This window comes from Littorina saxatilis, linkage group LG6 (assembly GCF_037325665.1).
Source record: "Littorina saxatilis isolate snail1 linkage group LG6, US_GU_Lsax_2.0, whole genome shotgun sequence".
Classification (NCBI taxonomy): Eukaryota; Metazoa; Mollusca; class Gastropoda; order Littorinimorpha; family Littorinidae; genus Littorina; species Littorina saxatilis.
Genome location: NC_090250.1, coordinates 10,603,498 through 10,616,717, shown reverse-complemented (window position 1 = coordinate 10,616,717; position 13,220 = coordinate 10,603,498). Strand labels below are relative to the sequence as shown.

Genomic DNA, 13,220 nt, shown 5'->3' with positions numbered 1-13,220 from the left:
TTCAGGCCACTGAATCATTTTCGTGCTGTTCCCATTCCACCAACCTGGGAGGGACCTAAGCTTGGCGGGTCCATGGTTCGGAACTTTGGGGACAAAGTTCATTCAAAGGGGGTCGAGTGTGACAGGGAGACTACCGTCGCCCTTCACAGCAGACTCTGCAGAGTTGTTCGCCTTAGAAGTTGTGAGCTATTTATAGCTAGCTCGCCAGGCAACACCTGTGGATTGTAGAGTTCTGTTTGTGATGGGGTCTGGCGGCTTTTGTCTCTCTGTATCTTCTTGCCTACCTTTGAGTGGGCACAAACTGGTGGATGAAAATGTTCACACGTGCTCTAAGACGGCGAACCGCCACGCTGTCTGTCTCTGTCTCGCGATTCACCCGGCGAAGCCGGGTATTCCTCTAGTAGTCAATGTTTGTAAAGATTTTAGTCAAGCAGTATGTAAGAAATGTTAAGTCCTTTGTACTAGAAACTTGCATTCTCCCAGTAAGGTCATATATTGTACTACGTTGCAAGCCCCTGGAGCAATTTTTTGATTAGTGCTTTTGTGAACAAGAAACAATTAACAAGTGGCTCTATCCCATCCCCCCCCCCCCCTTTCCCCGTCGCGATATAACCTTGAACGGTTGAAAAGTGTTAAATGTTCGCCAAAGAATCAAGGCCACAGAGAAACTGTTAATGAGAAAATGACAGTGTATTTTTATAAGGCAATTGCCCTAGTAAGCTTTCCACTGTGTGAAGCATCTTACCATGACAAATCGCTTACGGAATTTACAAACTTAAAGCTGACCACTCTTATTTTGAGTTGTTCCTAGTTTATCGGTATTGTTATAATCGTCATCATGGCTGTAGTATGATTTTGTGTATCTGTCTGGGTCACGTAATATAAGCGTTCCCTTGAGTTCGTGCTCCTATTATATTTCCGTGTGTCATGATTCTATTGAGTAAAACCTTGTTTAAACCAACTGGTAAGATTATTGTTTGCTTCTTACGCGTACCAGTATGATAATGCCTGCATGGCGTTTAGAAGCCTGATTTAAAACTGATGGAACAAACAAAAGGGCCTTTTTGGTGGGTGGATATTTGGTTGGTTGGCCGGTTGACACAGATCGACCTATAACGATTATCATAAAAATGCTAGAAACCTGAATGCAGGCATGCACATAACTCAAGAATTTGGACAATTCTGACACTTTTCCAGAATCAGAAAAATAGCTTGCAATGGGCCATCGGCAATGCCACGGACTTTCTGGAGAACAACCATCACAACATCACGACCGACGACTACCTGTCTCTCACCTTGACCTGCCTCGCTCTCACCAAGGCCGGAAGTCCCGTGGCGGACACACTTTTCACCGCGGTGATGTCAAAATCCACAACTGAACGTGAGTTTTCTGATGATGTCTGTTTGAGACACTTGTATTTTCCATTTTTTTGACGATTTTGTTGTTCTTGTTCTTGTTCTGCTTTCGTGGGCTGCTACGCCCACGTACACTCGTAAGCACGAGTGGTCTTTTACGTGTATGGCCTTTTTCCCCGCCATTTACGCAGTATCACTCCGATTTCGGGGGAGTTTTGTCGTAAGATAGTTCTTGAATTACCTTTGCTGCTGCTGGTCTGGGGGTATTAATATTTGTCATGTAGTTTATTAGTAAAAAATATGTTTTTATTCATTTTGTCCGTTGAAAAATTGCAATATTTGCGCCTGAGATGTTAGAAGTTTGCCGCAAAAGAGAAAAAAGCTCTTTTATACGTTTCTCAGACGTTTCAATACGTGCATCACATTCGTTCTTCCCAGTTCAAGAAGAGAAACCAAGAAATCCCACTGAGAAACTTAAGGATTTAACACTTTCGCACAGATGGAATGACATTCTGGAAGACACCGACTGGATCGACCAGTACGATTGATCCTTACAGCCGTTGGAGGCCCACACATGTGCGGGCTCGACCAATCGACATCCACGTTACATCTTACGCTCTGCTGGTGTACTCCGCGCGAGGCTTGTTGCAGGAAGGCATGGAAGTTCTCCACTGGTTGACTCGTCAGAGGAACCCCTATGGAGGATTCGCATCCACCCAGGTCGGCTTCTTTTATCTAAATATCAGTGATGATAATGTGTTTTACACCCTCGCGGTAGAAACCATTAGGGGAGTGTTCCCGGGTGTTACCCCGACTATAGGTGAGATACACAGGTAGTCACGTCAGTCTCTGCAAAGTCTCAAGTGACGACTTTCATATTAATTCTTACGTACCGTCTCAATAAGAATGACATGCATACAGCCATCAGCTGTAATGTACCCTGTATCAATATATATATATATGTCTGTTTCCAGGACACAGTTGTGGGGCTTCAGGCCATGACGGAGTTTGTACACCAGGCAGTCCCGGCAGGCTACGACCTTCACCTTGAGGTGCGCGCGCAGCACACGGAAGCTCACTTTAACGTCACGACCAGCAACTCCCTCGTCCTGCAGTCAAAAGACGTAAGTTTGTTTTCTTTTTGTTGTTGTTGTTCTTTTGAAGGCTGTTTGGTTTGTTGGGTTGGGTTTTGTTTCATTTCACTTTCATGATTAATTACTTTTAAATACTTTATCATCCCATTGCTGTGAAATTCGGATCGCTTCCTCTCAGTGGAAAGCTAGCTGCAGCAAGAGTCTCGCTTCCCTGGCGCAGGGGCATGTTTAGGTGTAATCATGGTAGCAGACCTGTTTACCCTTACGATTTTGGCGTATTTTATTACGATTTTCTGCAAAAAATACGCCATTCCGCTATCCGTGTCAAGACTACGATTTTTATAAATGATAAAAATTAAAAAAAAAAAAAAAAAATTTAAATTAATTTACATGTTTGGCATTTTTTTTTTCAATGGCAAAATGGGGTGAAAAAGCACAGGACTGACCAGAGATCATGTCTGTCTGATGAGATGCTGGAGAGCCTTCTAGTGGTGAAGTCTCACCCTCACTCATTCGGCAAGCGCAAGTACAGTAGAGAAGCGCTTGACACACTGAAAAAGGCTTACTACGAGCAAAAGAAAAAGAATCAGTGATGCATGTGCTTTTGATGTGATCTTCTTTGAAATTATGATGACTACAAAAACTGACTGATGTGTTTTGTTTGTGAATGATGAATATATGTGCATGATTGCGTTTCGCAGACACAGTTGTCATGTGCGTTGTAATTGGCGACGAATGCTGGATGATTACTATTTTTGTGCCAGGATTACTATTTTGGGGGCTGAGCATTACTCCAAAACACTTATGGGGGTAAACAGGTCTGTGGTAGATTAGCCGAGGTATTTGCGTGACACAGTGGTGACACGAGGCTGGGACATGGAGACCGTGTCTGAGTCTGCACATAAAGTTGACCCGTGTCCCTCTTGGCCTAGATTCAAACTCGCGACCCCAGGATCCCAGGTTCAGCACTCTACCAGCTGAGCTACCAGGAACCTTCTTGTTGCAATTCATCATTCAGTGGAGAGATGGCGTGGCTTCTGTGTTAAAATATTTTTTAACAAGTTGTCAAATAGGCTATAGTGTGAATTTCCTTAATTGTACTAAAGACTAACATTAACAATAGCCGCCTTACAAAGATGTTCTAGAAATTAAAATGCAAAGATGATGTTGGTTGGTGATTTCTTTTCTTTTCAGTATTCGTATGTGCCCCCTGAGGTGACCTTCAGTGCAACCGGCAAAGGCGTTGCTGTGGCTGAGGTAAAACCTTGCTTGTCGGTCTGATAAGTAATAAGTATCATGCTGTGTCTCTGTGTTTCGTTTATTTCTATGTGTGTGTGTGTGTGTGTGTGTGTGTGTGTGTGTGTGTGTGTGTGTGTGTGCGCGCGCATGCGTGCATGCGTGCGTACTTGTGTTTGTGAAAGTGTGAGAGTGAGTTAAAATCTCCAATTTCTTGAGATTAATTCGCAGTCGGATACCTCAGCTGAGACGAAAAACTGTTGACTTCTATGAGGACAAAACGAAAAACCGGATATGATCTTTCGAAGAACAATAATTATTTCATGGTCACTCTTATTTCCCCATTACTTTACAATGCAGTTGCAAATGCTGTTTCTGTGATACAATACATGTACAACTCTCTTTGTAACGTCAGCTCTTAAGGAACAGGGAGACGTAACATTGAGGTAAACTTACTGACGTTATGAACAGAACAGCTCAGAAACTGGTGACTTAAAAAGAAAGGAGCCTGAAACGGGGGGAGGAAGGAGGTGTCTTGGTTTAAACACAATTTTATTAAAAATACATGACACGAAACAATTGAAAATATGAAACTAGGACACGAACTCAAGCAAATGATTATTTTACGTGAAAATTGATAGTAGACAAAGGATGTGTCTTACTATGGGTATTCCACTGTACCTGGTTGGAAACACTCTGTTTGTTTTGATGTGTGTTGCACAGCTTGATGTCTTTTTCAACGTTGAAAGCGACCTTGGTGAGCCGGCATTCGAGGTTTCAACCGTCCTCCTGGATGACTATCTAAACAGCTTCAAGGTCATGATCTGCACCCGGTGAGTGTAGGGCAAAATAAGATAGAGAGAGATAATCTTAAGATAGAAAATGGAAAAGGTTCACAATGAGCTACTTTGAGTGAAAAACAATGGAGACTGATCACCAGCAACACTTTCGTAGCTAAGTTTATTATCTGTACCAAAAGCGTTTTTTTTCTTCCTTTCCTCTTTAAAGAACCATTGGGTCGACGTACTTGTCAATGTGATGTTTTGTTTTAAATGAAACGTTTGAATATCCTACCATTCTTGTTTTTTTATTCATCGTGTCAACAGTTGGCTGCTGCCGGGAGAAAGTGGGATGGTGGTACAGGAAGTGGGCATCCCATCAGGCTTTGCACCGGATATGACGAGTGTGGGCCACGTGGCAGGCATCAAGAGGTCAGAGCAGAAGGGCCGCTACCTGGACATCTACTTTGACAAGGTGTGTCTTTTTCTCTCTGTCTACCTATCATTTATGACTGGCCGGCTGACTTGGCAGACTCCCTCTTTCTCTGCCTGTGCTTCTGTCTGTGTTTCTATATGTGGTACCTTCTTTCTATTGGTATGAACGTGTTGGAAATATCTATGGCAAATATTTGCGCCGAAGCTCAAACGAATCGCTCAATAATCTGTAGAGCTATAATGATGCACGTTTGAATGCTTTATCACCTAACATGGCCAGGCGTTTTCGACCTAAGCGCAACACTACGGTGACTGATGATGATGATGATGATGATGATGATGATGATGATGATGATGATGATGATGATGATGATGATGATGATGATGGTGGTGGAGGAGGATGGAGGATGATGGTGGATGATGATGGTGGATGATGGTGGATGATGATGATGATGATGATGATGATGATGATGATGATGATGATGATGCTCCGACAGATAACGAAGAACTCTCTGTGCTACACTGTGATGTTCGACCGTCAGTCCAAGGTGGCCCACTCTCAGCCCAGCTACGTCATCACGCAGGACTACTACGAACCGAGTGAGTTTTAAAACGAGTAAAAATCACAAAACCCCAATCTGCACGGAAGGTAGCCACTAGGACTGTTAATTGCTGGTACAGAGGTTACGAACAGAAAAGCTGACAAATCAAGGTCCTTAAAAGGGGTAGACTTATATGCGGGGTCTAACAATGCTGGTCCCACGGTATGTTTCCAAGTAAAAGGATACTCTCACTCCTCATGAAATCTCTGACTGATCTGTGACGGTTTGAGAAAATAGATGTTTTTTAAACCTTTTTGTTTCAGGTAATCGTGCTACGGCTTCATACCAGTCACTGAGCCTGAAGAACTCTGACGTTTGTGACGTGTGTCCCGATTGCTGCCACAAGGCGTAACATGCGTCATACAGGACCCATGACGTGATATACTACTATACTATACCTGTTTGACCTGACCAACGCAATCGACAATTTTAACTTTCGTTTACAAAAAAGTCTTTGAATTAATGGCAAATAAAAATTAAAATACATAAGTACGATCTTCATTGATGTCAATGTGGTACTATACTTGTATTCGTATGTGTGTGTGTGTGTGTGTGTGTGTCCCAGTAAATAGGTTTTGTGTCCCTCTATGTGTCTGTAGCGCGTGCTTTTAAGACGTTATCACCTCTTATTTACAAAATTATCAAAGACATTGCATTAGAGATAAGAATGAGGCAAATAAAAAAAACAGACAGAAGCAGATGCAGGCCTGCCACAAAACACTCTACGGATTCCAAACATAACATCCTCTGCACTATAAATCCCTGAGTGCTCTCGAGGTCACCAGCGCTGTGAAAAAGAAGTGTTCTGTCTGGCACACTTTTCGGGGTCACGTGACCGCCTTCCAAATGAGGATACCTCCAAAATCGACCTGAAAAAAAACGTCAGTTACCCATTACAAAATCGACACAAATTCAGAATAGGCATATATCTTGCCAACCTTGACATACGAGGAAATAGTCAAACCAAATATTAAACCAGAACAGGTTGTTTTGTTTCGCTTTCTTGCTTATTTCTTGTGTTTTGTCATTTCTACAAATGTAGGCTTTGAATGTTTGAAAACGGGCGGTTTTTGCTTCAAATTTGAGGGGTATCATAAAAAAAGCGCTGTATTTCAGCAATGACCAAGGGGATTGCCTACTCTGCATTTTCGTCGAATTTTTCATTGGTACCTACTTTTTTGTCAGGTCGATTTTGAGGGTACCCTCATTTGGAAGACGGTCTGTTAGGAAACGCTACCGTTGCTGGGCTTTGGTTCAGTTTTGTGTGTTGCATGTGGTTGACTTATTTGTACTTTGTGGGAAAGTACCGATATTATATTTTGTAAACACAATATTTATGCTTGGACGAGAATGCAGGTGAACTTTCTAGTCCTGTCAAAACAAGTTGTTTACCATGCTGTTTTAGTCGTGAGTTCGTGGCGTTCGTTCGGATTAAGTGCGTCTGCGCTTTTGATGTACGTCATAGAGAATGTCGCTAGTTTAGTCCATGCACGGCTCATATAATGTAGTTGTATCATGTTCGGTCTGGAATATTCTCGAGATTGAGTATTTACTATATATGCCAGCGCGATTTGAATGTTAAAAAAGCTTCTATTTGAGTTCTGCTAGTTGTGCAGTTGTATGTATTGAATGCTGAATAAATCCTCGAACTCAATTTGACGAGTTGTTTTCTGTTGCTGCGAAGACGGGCGACGTAGAATAAAAGAACACAACTATACGGCATTTGAGAACTTGTGGCAATCTCAAGTGTCGTGTAACAATTGGGGGCCAAGCCAAGGATCTACGTTTAACGCCAAGGGTTTTCCAGTAACAAAGACAGTCAAGACAGTCACAGGAGGTAGCCATCAATCGGGTGTATCCTGAGGGATCAGTATTGAGACTACGGAACCGTGGATTCGGTGTGACTGGTGAAGAGTTTGGTAATCGCCGCAGCTCGGTACGGTGAGCGACGCCGGAGTGTATCGGGATTACAGAGGTTAGCTGCCGTTTGGACGAGACGGACTTCGTCGCGGAGCTAGTGCATTAATACTACGAAATACGACTGAGGTACGTCGTGTACGTATCGTGAGCAGAGTGCGCCGTCACGTTAGACGAGGAGGGTGGCAGCCTGCGTCTACGAAGGTGAACAGCGACGAGAGAAGCATCGGAGGTGCAGTAGAGACTGTGTTCTTTAGAAGACTACATTCGTCTACGTTCGGGGCTGTGAAAGAATACAGACGAACGCACCGGAAAAGACCAGAATGGCTGAGTTCTGGGCAAAAGGAATTGAACTGGGACTAAAAGGCAAGCAGTTGACGGAGTTCGTCGAGTCCCAGACACGACTGCTGGCGCAGCGTGAAGAAAGACAAGCGCAGCGTGAGCGAGAAGAAAAAGAAAGACAAGCGCAGCGTGAGCGAGAAGAAAAAGAAAGACAAGCGCATCGTGAAGAAAGACAAGCGCAGCGTGAGCGTGAAGAACGACAAGCGCAGCGTGAGCGTGAAGAAAGAGAAAGAGAAGCACAGCGTGAAGAAAGGAAAATGGAGCTGAAACGCGTAGAGCTCCAGATAGAAATGGAGACCAAGCGCTTAGAGCTTCAGACAGAAATGGTGCGTGTTCAAAATGAGCACGCGGCACCACGCCAAAGAGATAACCAGCAGCAAATGCTACACAGGGCACCGAAACTTCCAGCATTCGCTGACGGGAAGGACCAGATCGACTGCTACCTTGCAAGATTCGAGAGGTTCGCTGAGAGTGCTAGATGGCAGCGCGACGACTGGGCGATTCAACTCAGCGCACATTTGACTGGGGCAGCACTTGAGGTCTACACTAGACTCTCAAACGATGACGCCAGAGACTATGATGTACTGAAGGAAGCTCTGTTGCGTTGCTACAACTTCACTGAAAGGGGCTACCGTCAACGCTTCCGCGAATGCCAGCCATTGTCTGGAGAGACACCGAGCCAGTTTGTGGAGCGCCTGTCGTCATACCTGCAGAAGTGGGTGGAGTTATCAGGTGAAGAGCAGTCATACGAGAGTCTGCGGGACTTGATCGTGAAGGAGCAGTTCCTTAATGCCTGCCCGAAGGACCTGGCGACCCGCTTGGAAGAGCAAAAACTGCGGGGTTTGAAGGACATTACTGATGCTGCTGAGCGTTATCTCATTGCTCATGGAAGGACCCTGGGGACGTCAAAGTCATCGAAACCTTTCCAGAAGAGCGGAAACCAGGGAAACCAACATGTCAAGGGACAAACGGAGTCCGCACCATCATCCAATGAAGGGCAGAACATAACGTGTTTCCTTTGCAATGCCAAGGGCCACCGAGTCGCCAACTGTCCCCAAAAGAAAAATAACGGACATGTCAATGACAAAGCGCAAGAACATCGACGGAGATATTACGACAACAAGAGGCAAACGAGTGGCTCGAACCAACAAGTATGTGCGAGCAGCGTCATACTTCCAAGGGCTGCCGAGCAAGTGGCTACACCATCGGACGTGGAAGAATGTATATCTGATGGCCAGCTTCTACTCGCCAATGGCAGGTCAATCTCTGTCGTCGCCAGCGCAGCTGTGTCAGTGTCGAACATGCCCGTGTCGAAGGGATTTGTTGAGAAGCAGGAAGTGACTGTTCTCAGAGATTCGGGCTGCAATGGGGTCATCGTCAAAGAGGGATTGGTGCCAACAGAGAAGTTCACTGGTGACTTCAAGTGGACGCTCATGGCTGACAGCAAATGCGTGAAAGCACCTGTGGCAAAGATCCAGATCGATACTCCGTACTTCACCGGAGAAGTTGAGGCCGTCTGCCTGAAGAAGCCCTTGTACGATCTATTAATTGGGAACATTGGGGGTGCGAGACGTCCTGATGACCCTGATGTCGAATGGAGAATGGGCGCAGCTCAGCCTGCTGTTGAGGAGGAAGACCCACTGCCATTCGTGAATGAAGATATCAGCGAACTGTTACGAGATGACAGAGCAACTGTGCATCGCCGCGACCAGCCGCAGGTTGTAAGCGCTGTGACGACCAGAGCCCAGGCGAAGAAGGACAAAACAACTACGCCACTCAGGGTCACCAACAGTTCTGCACCTGCTGTCGTGGACAGGGATCGGCTGATTCAGCTACAGGAAGCTGATTCGACCTTAACAAAGTACAGGAGTCGTCCTGTCAAGGAGATGACTAAGGGCGAAGGCACTGTGCACTCTGAGGTGAAGGCCAAGATCCTGTACCGAGTGTTCCAGCACGCGAGACCTCCGGAAGCAGTACAGGTCGCAGCAAGTGTGGAAGAACCAGCCGAACTAGACGAGTTCGACGGTGAGGAACTACTGGAGTTGGGAGACCTCCACAAGAAAGAGGGAGTGGATGACGTCAAGTTAGGACCTGACCTGACAGAAGATCAGCAGAAGGAGCTGCATGATTTTATGGGCGACTTCACCCATAGGTTCTCTGATGTTCCAGGCTCTACGTCCTTGGTCGAACATGAAGTCCACCTCACATCTGACGTTCCTGTTCGCTCAAAACCATACCCTATCCCGTTTCAGGCTCGGGAATCCTTGAAGAAGGACATCGACAACATGTTGAAGATGGGGTCATCCGTGAGTCATCATCCCCTTACTCATCTCCCGTTGTTGTTGTCAAGAAGAAAGACGGTACAAACAGGGTATGCATTGACTTCAGGAAAGTGAATAAGATCACCGTGTTTGACCCTGAACCAATGCCGACAGCGGCTGATCTGTTCCGACGGTTGACTGGCAGTAAGATCTTCTCAAAGATCGATCTCAGCAAGGGATATTGGCAGATTCCTGTGCGCGAAGAGGACATACCAAAGACCGCCTTTGCAACTCCAGACGGAACGTATGAGTGCCTGCGGATGCCTTTTGGCATGGTGAACAGTGGTGCTACCCTGAAGAGGGGAATGCAAAAAATGCTCAAAGGAATGAAGAATGTTGTGTACTACTGGGATGGTCTGCTAGTCCACACGGAGACCTTTGCAGAGCATCTGGAGACTTTGAGGGAACTGTTTTCCCGCCTGACAAAAGCCAATCTGACCGTGAGACCCAGCAAGTGCATTTTGGGGACCGACAACGTTGACTTCATAGGTCATTCACTGAAGGAAGGTCAAAAGGGGCTTTTGTTGGAAAACGTCACCAAGATCCTCAATGCGCCACGTCCTGAAACCAAGAAGCAGGTGTGATCCTTCCTTGGATTGGCTGGGTACTACAGAGAGTTCATTCCAAACTTCGCCGCCATAACGGCGCCTTTGTCGGACATGACCCGAAAAGGATGCCCCAACCGAATACTCTGGGGACCAGCTCAGGAGAAGGCATACCAGACCGTGCGCGACCTGATGTCACGAGACCCGGTGCTACGCCTTCCTGATACTGCCAAAGAGTTCATCTTGCGTACAGACGCATCGAACGAAGGGATCGGCGCCATGTTGATGCAAGAACATGGAGGTAAACCGTTTCCCGTCAGCTATGCCAGCAAGAAGCTGTCAGGAGCCGAGAAGAACTACTCGACCATGGAGAAAGAGTGTTTAGCCATCGTGTGGGGAATCAAGAAATTTGAACTCTACCTCCAAGGGGTGAAATTCGTTCTTCAGACTGATCACAAACCCCTCACCTACCTGAACTCTGCGAAGTTTGTGAATAATCGTATCATGAGGTGGGTGATGTACTTGCAGAACTTTGATATGCGAGTGGAATCGATTAAGGGTTCAGACAATGTTGGAGCAGATTTTCTCAGCCGAGTATGTGAGTAAAACTGTGTTCATTCTCCAACAGACTAATGAACATACCTGGATTTCAATCTGTTATGTATACATAATATGTGTACAGGTAGCGTTTCAATGATTGAAAGAAATTAGGTAAATTTCTTCTGGTGTTGGGGGTAATGTTAGGAAACGCTACCGTTGCTGGGCTTTGGTTCAGTTTTGTGTGTTGCATGTGGTTGACTTATTTGTACTTTGTGGGAAAGTACCGATATTATATTTTGTAAACACAATATTTATGCTTGGACGAGAATGCAGGTGAACTTTCTAGTCCTGTCAAAACAAGTTGTTTACCATGCTGTTTTAGTCGTGAGTTCGTGGCGTTCGTTCGGATTAAGTGCGTCCGCGCTTTTGATGTACGTCATAGAGAATGTCGCTAGTTTAGTCCATGCACGGCTCATATAATGTAGTTGTATCATGTTCGGTCTGGAATATTCTCGAGATTGAGTATTTACTATATATGCCAGCGCGATTTGAATGTTAAAAAAGCTTCTATTTGAGTTCTGCTAGTTGTGCAGTTGTATGTATTGAATGCTGAATAAATCCTCGAACTCAATTTGACGAGTTGTTTTCTGTTGCTGCGAAGACGGGCGACGTAGAATAAAAGAACACAACTATACGGCATTTGAGAACTTGTGGCAATCTCAAGTGTCGTGTAACACGGTCACATGACCCCTGTAAAAGAAATCTTTGCGAATTCGGATACTTCACTTCAGAAACAAATGATTTTTCAGGGGATACTAAGGTTGAATCCCTGCCGATGGGTTGTATGGCATAAGATGCATGTCTAGACAATCCGTAAGAATATGAATGACGTCACTCGGCAAAGTTTCGATTTATTATTTTCATATTCTTATGAACTGTCTCGGCGTGGGTAAAATGCGTTTATCCTACATACGTGAGAGAGATACTCATGAGATAATAATCGTTCAAATCACACGTGTGTATATCATGTAAATGAGGTCATGTCAAGCAAGTCTGGCAGGGACCTGTTTTTTGCCACTACTAATGATGCCAAAGTCACCGAGACAAACGCCATTGTAGAAAAAAAATGCCCTCGTTAATTCCCCTCGATGAATTTTTAGAACAAACACGTCACGCCACACTTTCCAGAGTGACGTTTCTTTGCTTTGACGTAATAGATTGCACAAGGCTTTGGAAGAGATCGAGGTTCGAAATCAAGCGTCTTCAGTGTGGCTGCCTCGACTGCGGGACGTTTTGAGTAAAATACACGTAAGTACAGTTTGTAGGATAAACAGAATACTACATGGCTTGCTGTGTCGTACCAGATTTACACTCGTTGCTTTTTCAAATAGTGAACAGCTCGCTTTCGCTCGCAGTTCAATATTTTAAAAAAAACTCGTGTAAATCTGGTACGACACAGCAAGCCATGTAGTATTCTCTATATAATTATATTGCTATATTGCTATTTCATATGTTACGTGGATTTCCATTGGTCAATTGGGCAAAACTGAGATGTGCAAAAGTGATATCGACGACATTTCCGTCGATATCAGTTTTGATATAAACGACCTCTTTATTGCTTCCCCACTTCAAAAACTAAAACACCTACATTTAAAAACAAACAAATATATATGAAAATGTAATTATCCCAGAATTTAGTTGAGCAAGTGACTAAATACTTTTTGAAAGAAAAGACATTTTGAAATAATGAAAAGTACAAGAAAAGAGTGAACAAAAAGAAATAATAATCAGAGGGAGGGATATGGAACAGCCAAAACTGAGACAAATACTTTTGTAATTTCTTTACAGTAAATACAAAATGTCCAGAGAATTAGCAATATATCTAACATTGACTGACTGTGTGACGATATCTTCTGCTATGGTCTGTTGAGACAGTGATATCAAAATCGAGACCGGAGGTCGAGATTTTGATATCACTGTCGAAACAGACCAATAGCAGAAGATATCATCACACAGTCCGTCAATATTGGGTAATATTGATAGACACCTGAAG

General features: G+C 44.5%; 1 protein-coding gene across 1 annotated transcript in view; it reads left to right on the top strand.

The window, feature by feature from the left end:
* The window catches only part of LOC138969674 (CD109 antigen-like), a 106,023-nt gene extending 100,032 nt beyond the window's left edge, over positions 1–5,991 (top strand). The window contains exons 34-41 of the mRNA XM_070342533.1: positions 1,198–1,381; positions 1,856–2,076; positions 2,331–2,480; positions 3,645–3,707; positions 4,410–4,519; positions 4,793–4,940; positions 5,398–5,500; positions 5,766–5,991. Of these exons, the coding sequence (XP_070198634.1) occupies positions 1,198–1,381; positions 1,856–2,076; positions 2,331–2,480; positions 3,645–3,707; positions 4,410–4,519; positions 4,793–4,940; positions 5,398–5,500; positions 5,766–5,854 (1,068 nt within the window). The 3' untranslated portion in view covers positions 5,855–5,991. The remainder of the gene's footprint in view (positions 1–1,197; positions 1,382–1,855; positions 2,077–2,330; positions 2,481–3,644; positions 3,708–4,409; positions 4,520–4,792; positions 4,941–5,397; positions 5,501–5,765) is intronic.
* The last annotated feature ends 7,229 nt before the right edge of the window (positions 5,992–13,220 follow it).